General features: G+C 31.3%; 2 protein-coding genes across 3 annotated transcripts; both read left to right on the forward strand.

Moving 5' to 3' along the window:
• Positions 1-746: 746 nt before the first annotated feature.
• LOC108344146 (uncharacterized) lies at positions 747-1109 on the forward strand. Its single transcript, XM_017582613.1, has one exon. The coding sequence runs from the start codon at positions 747-749 to the stop codon at positions 1107-1109; it is 363 nt and encodes a 120-aa protein (XP_017438102.1).
• Positions 1110-4367: 3258 nt separating this feature from the next.
• Positions 4368-7054, forward strand: LOC108344994 (F-box/LRR-repeat protein At3g26922). 2 transcript variants are annotated; one of them, XM_017583541.2, is made up of 3 exons: positions 4368-4525; positions 5565-6539; positions 6696-7054. In XM_017583541.2, exons 2-3 carry the CDS (start codon positions 5598-5600, stop codon positions 6870-6872), a joined length of 1119 nt encoding a protein of 372 aa, XP_017439030.1. In that variant the 5' UTR covers positions 4368-4525; positions 5565-5597; the 3' UTR covers positions 6873-7054. The 2 variants fall into 2 exon arrangements, with proteins under 2 accessions (XP_017439030.1, XP_052723066.1); XM_052867106.1 differs by lacking the exon at positions 4368-4525 and adding an exon at positions 4603-4728.
• Positions 7055-7440: the final 386 nt, after the last annotated feature.

Here is a 7440-nt window from a genome sequence, read left to right on the forward strand (position 1 = left end):
TCTAAATTGTATTACTTTATTAAAATATAAAACATAATTATGAAGCATGTGAGTAGTATAGTGCGAAAGGAAGGGGTTGCTTAGAACGTAGAGGAGTGGAAAAAGAGAAAAAGCATTGCAAAATGGGATAATTGGATATGATTTTTTGCAATGATTTGTGATGTCGATCCTTATCACTTTGTCCCCTCATTCCTCTTTTTAAGAGAGTGGTTACTCTCTCTCAGTAACTTTCCTTTAATTTCTATTTAATTTAAATCTCTTTAAATCCACATCATAAAAGAGGTTAGTAACTGCTCTGAAAAATTCCACAATTCATGGAAAAATCCACAATTTGTTTGTTCTCTTCTCTAGATTCAATTTTGTACTTCCTAAAGCAAAATCCATAGGTTGTGGAAAATTCCACCACCAGGTTGTGGAACTCTCTGTTTTGTATCTGCATTTCGGAGAAAAATCCACAGGTTGTGGAACTGTCCACAACTAAGTTGTGGAATTCTCTGTTTTGCATCTGCATTTTGTACCTCAATTCATCCCAAGTTGTGATTTTGACACTTAGAATCACCAATCTACAAGAAAAACACAAAATCCCCATGTATGATCAGAAACCAGGATAATGTATGATGAAATCATTCAATTAATGCAATTATGTATGCAAATGGCCTTAACTAAGATATGAATGCAATTACATTTTATTCACACATCAGGATTATCTCAAAGAAGAATATGATGGAGATGATTGAATTAAAGGCATGAAGGTGTTGAATCTCATTAAAGACTTTGAATTGCAGAAGATGAAGGAATCTGAAACTATTAAGGAGTACTCTAAAAAGCTTATAAACATAGCAAACAAAGTAAGATTGCTTGGTTCTGAATTTAATGACTCTTGTATTGTTGAAAAAATTCTAGTTATCGTACCTGAAAGATTTGAAGCTATCATAACCACCTTAGAAAACACTAAGGATTTTTCCAAGATCACCTCAGAGTTGCTGAATTCCTTGCAGGCACAAGAACAACGAAGGGCTATGAGAGAAGAAGGATTTCTTGAGGAAGGCTTTCCTACTAAACATGAAGACAGTTGGAAAAACAAAAAAAAGGAACCAACAACCAAATAGAGAAGGTGTTGTTAAAAATGAAAGCAAAGTAGGAAGCTCCAAGGGAAAGTATCCTTCTTGCAAGCATTGCAACAAGATGGGTCATCCTCCACTCAAGTGTTAGAGAAGGCCTGACGCTAAATGCAACAAGTGCAATCAACTTGGGCATGAAGTTGTCATATGCAAGAACCAAAATCAGCAGCACGAAGAAGATGCTCAAATTCCAAATGAAGAGGAAGAAGATCAAATTTTTGTTGCAACCTGTTTTTCAACCAATGCTTCAAGTGAATCTTGGTTAATTGATAGTGGTTGTACTAACCACATGACCTTTGACAAGGAACTCTTTAGAGATATGAAACCAACTGATGTCACCAAAGTCAGAATAGGCAATGGTGATTATATCTCAGTCAAAGGAAAGGGGAAAGTTTCAATTACAAGTTGTGCAAGCACAAAATTTATTCCAGACGTTCTTTTCGTTCCAGAAATTGACCAAAATTTGTTAAGTGTTGGTCAATTGATGAAAGAGGATTTAAATTTATTTTTGAAGACAAAAATTGCTTGATTAAAGATGCAGCTGGTCAAGATATGTTCAAGGTGAAAATGAAAGGGAAAAGCTTTGCTCTAAAACCATTGGAGGAGGAGCAAATTGTATTCTCACTCAAGGAAAATGTGACAGAAATCTGGCACAAAAGACATCCTCATCATATGTTGGGTGCAATTCTCTTAGTTTGCAGCAATGGCTACAACATTTGTTTTTATTCTTCTCAATGTGGTTGTGGTTTGCCATGGAGACAAAACAATTTCTTTCATCAGGAAGGTCAGTAGGATTGAGGACATGCTACTATAAAGTGATGTATTTGCTGCCTCATCTAGCTATAATGCTCCTCAGCAGGTTCATATAACAATAGGTGACCATGTGGAAAGGGCCATGATCGTATCATGGATACCATGGATGAACTAGGAAACAATTTAGTACATTATTGAAACGTGGCGTACGAGGATGACCTCCTTGACTATGAAGACGATGAAGAGAAGGAGCTTGAAGGTGCTAATAAAATCAAGGGTGAAGCTATCAAGAAGGGTTATGTTGGAATTCATAATTCACGATTCAAAGATTTTTTTATTGAAGCCAGATTGACACTTGATGGACTTTTGCAATTCCTAAAGCAAGGATAAGTGTTAAGAAAATGCTTTAGAAATATTTTATTTTTAATTTTAATTGAGTCAAAGCCCGTTCCTTATTTTTAGGATTTAGTTAATTTTTTAATTATGGATTAGAGTAGTGAATTAAAATTAGGATAAAAATGTTAGTAAGTAGTTACTTTTTAAGTTTTAAATATTAGAACAGTTTCTCATTATTTTACGGTCAATAATACAAAAAGATTTTAGCTTCTAGCGTGCTACTATTTTTATTCTAAAAACCACCAGACTACTTAATATAGTTTGTGATACTCAAACCTATATGTGAAGAAAAGTCATGCAAAAATACAATAAAAAGAAACAACTTTATATAATATAAATAATTATTTAAATCAACAATATTACACTCGATTGTAAATTGTAAAGTTCAATCATTAATTAATCATGAAAAAGATGAACAACTTCTGTAATCATAATATCAACAATGTCCAAAGTAAAAAAAAAAATCATAGAAAATACTATATATGATGGATTAACCAAAAACCTTAAAATCTTATGCTAGATTTGTTGATAGATAAAAATATTTGCTTAAAAGGGTCACAACATTCCAAAATCCTATTTTCGATAGAAATGCAAAGAATCAATGTTTTAAAAATAAGAACCCCAAAATCTATTGAAATTCATCAAATTAATGTTCATGTATTCCCAACCAACCAATCAAAAGATTAATTAATAAAGGAGTTACAATTAAGAAGTAGGTTTAGTAGAAGAGAGAATATATACCTCAGATAAAGTAGAGAACATATCATTTATCTTATCAATTATATTTTATTGTATCACACTAAAACGAGCATAAATCTCTTCAAAAGGTAGGTTGTTTGTGTGTAATGATCTATTTGTGATTTATCCTTAGAAGACATTCATACACATGTCCAAAGATTTAAGTTTTAAAGTGTATATGCAATATGTAATTTTCATTTTCATCTAGTTTTTTACCTCTTGTCAGGTGTTTTTAGTTCTATTATTGACTTGTCTGTTGTTAAATCAATTATTCACTTACTTTGAAATCCTCCTATGAACATGTATGAAATCCTATGAACATATAAAGTCCTGTTTAAAAACATCATTAAATTCACACTTAACAAATTGATTTAATTAATCAAAACTTTATTCCTTACCAACTCATTAAATTAATCAAAAGTTTTGCATTATTTATTATCACAAAAACTTCAAATGTCTTATAAACAAACATTTAAATTTACATTTATTCTAATTTTAGTTAATTACATTATGTCTTAACAATCCTAAAATATTTTAAATTCACCGTTCATATACTTGTTCATATTTGTTCATACTTATTCATAATTATTCATAATTAGTAAACTAATAATATTCAATAAATGTTTTATATTAAGATAATAATTACTAGATTACAATGTTATAACGATAAATGTTTTAATATATGATAATTGTCCAAAATGTATTGACTTATGAATAGAAAAATCCTTATAATAAGTGTGGTCAACTTAGAACATAAACTATCTTGTTCATTTACCAACTTTATAAAAGGTATTCATAAAATATGAGTCAAACCTACTTCTTTATCTTGACTCATACTCATCCAAATAGTCGACTTTTGTCTTAATCAATTTCTTTATTCAAATACTTTTCATCATTTTTTTTATAATAATTACACCAAAAAATCACCTTTTGTCGTTTCATGTACTACCTTAGCTGTAGGGCATACATAGATGTATATGTTTGAAATATTAAGATCTATAAATTTAGTAAATAATAATTGTTTATATGGCTTTATAATATTTTTGTTGTCTTAATATATACTTTTGTTACAATATTTTAATTTTTTCTGCTTTCATTTTTACATTTAATTAGTGGTGCTCTTATAAATTTGTTCTTTCTTTATTTTAGTTTTATTAATAGACAGAAGATATATATAGTATCACAAAATTTAATAACCAAATTAATTAAATTTATAAGTTATCAAAGATGTAACTTAAATAAAGTATTGTATTAAATAGAAAAAATAAATAAATAACTATTACATATATACGGAATAAAAATAAAAAATAAATAAATAAAATTGTCTATATAAGAGCTCAGAGGGAGGATGTGTCACTCAAACAAACTATGTAATGATTCTTCACTCGGTCTGCGGCGCTTCAGTTTCAAATTGGTTTCATCGGTTTCAACGATTCATGTTTCAAACCCTAAACCAAACATTCAATAAAGAAATTTGAAGCCGCCGCTTTGTAACTTTGACATCTCCAAAGGACAAGGTATTTCTTTTGCCTCCTATTTTTTTTATAATTATTTTAGAAATGACAGCAAAACAAGATTTTTCTTAACTATGATAACTTCTAATGGATTTTTTTATTTTATACTTTTTATATTTATATTGAAAGAAGAAAAAAAAACGTAATGGGAGGACTAAGGTTTATCATCAGATGTTAAAATTCTTGAGAAAAGAGAGATAGGGAGAGTAAGTTGTTCTTATTTTTATTCAAATTCAAATTATTGATTGAATAAGAGCCTGAATGATTTTTTTAGAGTATTTATTAATAGAAAAAAAGTTCTATATTTCCAGTCAAGAAACTCTGAAAAACACTTGCTTTTTGTGGATACACTGTTAGAAGAGCTTTTGATGTTTATCTACTAATGCATTTCCAGTCTTTATGGTCTGAAAAGTAGTTTTGTATGCAAACACGCTTCTATAACTTGCATGCAATCAGATCCTTTGTGACTATAACTTGCTTGCAATCAGATACTGTGACCATAACTTGCATGCAATCAGATCCTTTGTAACCTTAACTTGAATGCAATCAGATCCTTTGTAACCATAACTTGCATGCAATCAGATCCTTTGTGACCATAACTTGCATGCAATCAGATCTTTTATGATTATAACTTGCTTGCAATCAGATCCTTTGTGACCATAACTTGCATGCAATCAGATCCTTTTGTGACCTTAAATTAATCCGATCTTTGTGACTATAACTTGCATGTAATCAGATCCTTTGTGACTATAACTTGCATGTAAAATCAGATCTTTTTTACTATAACTTGCATGCAATCAGATCCTTTGCGACTAAAGTGACAATAAGTAATTAAGTTTAAAGACTAAAGTGACAACAAGAGGATTTGGTTTGAATTTTCTTATTTTCATATGCTAATGTGATATTGTTTTACATCTTTATAAGAATAAAATGGTTGTTTTTCCTATAAAAATGAAAAATACTCTTAGAGAGGTTATTAATTTCCTTCAATTAAAAGCATAGATGAGATAAAGAATATTGTTTCTAACATTTCTTTGGTCAGGTATCAATAGAAGGAAAAGTAGGAAAGTTGATTATGAAGACAAGGAAGAAGAGACAGAGGCCGAGTAGAAAAGATAGAGAAAGGAAGAGGGACAGGCTGAGTGAATTGCCTGATTGTGTTCTGATCCACATGATGGAGTTTATGGACACAAAGCATGCTGTTCAAACCTGTGTATTGTCTAAAAGATGGAAAGATCTCTGGAAACAGCTCACCACTCTTGCATTTAACACATCCTTCTTTAATAATGTTGTCAATTTCAGCAAATTTGTGTCTCATGTTCTGTCTAAACGTGATGGTTCCATTTCCCTGCTTAATCTTGAATTCACTCGTCGTGGTTATGCTAAACCCCACCTCCTGAATAGGCTCATGAAATATGCATCGTGGCACAATGTTCAACAGTTGACAATCTTTATAACTTTGAATAACAATCGCAGTTTTGATTTTCGCCCTTACATCTTTTCCTGTGACACCTTGACATTTCTTAAGCTTTATGTTAATACTTATGATCCTTCTATGATAGTACTTCCAGAGTATCTTTACATGCCAGCCATAAGAACCATGCAACTTCAGTCTGTCACTTTTACTGCATATGGCTGTGACTATGCTGAGCCATTTTGTTATTGTCCCGTGTTGAATACTTTGATACTTGAAGGTTGTTCCTTGCATAATGATCAAAATTTCCTCCGTATATCTAATTCAAACCTTTCCAATCTGACCCTGGATGGTAGCTTTGAAGCAGGATTTTTCCCAATTGATCTTTGTACTCCAAACCTTACTTCTCTCACTCTATCGGGTCATACTGATCATCCATTAATTGGCTCACCCAATCTTTCTTTACTCGAGGAGGTAACCATTGAGTCACGTGGAAATATATGTTATAACAAGACAGAGTTGCTCATCATAAGCTGGCTGCAAGGGATAAGAAATGTAAAGTTAATGACACTGTCTCTGAGTGCTCTTGACATAATACTACAAGTTAGTTACTATGCTTTTACTCTTTACCTCTTTATTTTTTCGTAAGGTTCATAAGATTCTTGTGTTCTTGTGCCATTTTTTTCCTATTACTCAGTCTTGCAATTAAGAATGTTGATCAAAGTATGTCTTCAATTCCAATTTTCTCTATCTCTGTAGGATCTATCAAAACCTCTCTCAGCGGGCCTTCAACCTCCTCGTTTCCGTCAATTGAAGGCATTGATGGTGAGGAAACTACCATACGAAGAGCCATCTGATGATAGATTAAAAAGATCATTGAAATACCTACTTCAGAACTCTCCAGTGACCAAAATTGAGTATGACTACGTTGATTGATGAAAGAGATATACATGCTTAGCTCTTGGGGTATAAAACTTTTCAAATTGTTCAGTTTTACTTTGTTCATGTTTCTGTTTTTGCACTTATGTAGCAAGTTATGGATTGTGTTTGCGTGTGTCTTCAATGTTCTTTTTTTTCTTTCAATTTAGCAGATGAAAATTATAAAATTTAATAAGCTACCACTAAGAGGAACAGTGTTTGAAACACAATTTTCATTGTTTTGATGTTGGTTTTGGAGGCTTTGGAATGATGAGGAAAATTATCTGTTTACTACTGAATTGAAACTGCATTAAGAAATTTTATTTGGGTACCTTTCAAATGACAATGATAGTAACCAGAGCTAAATCACTTAACGGCCCAATGCTTAATACAAAAGTGATTGAAAGACATCAAAGTTATTAAGTCGCTGTAATCAGCTCGATATGTTATATTTTAAACCTAACTTCTTTGGAGTCTAGGGACCATATATGCAACCATCTCTTTTGATTAATTTATGTATCTCTAGCCGTAAAATATGTCCTACATTACATCTTGCTTTTTATGGTTAAGTTCTATTAAATGACTC

The sequence above is a fragment of the Vigna angularis genome, chromosome 8 (assembly GCF_016808095.1).
Source record: "Vigna angularis cultivar LongXiaoDou No.4 chromosome 8, ASM1680809v1, whole genome shotgun sequence".
Taxonomy (NCBI): Eukaryota; Viridiplantae; Streptophyta; class Magnoliopsida; order Fabales; family Fabaceae; genus Vigna; species Vigna angularis.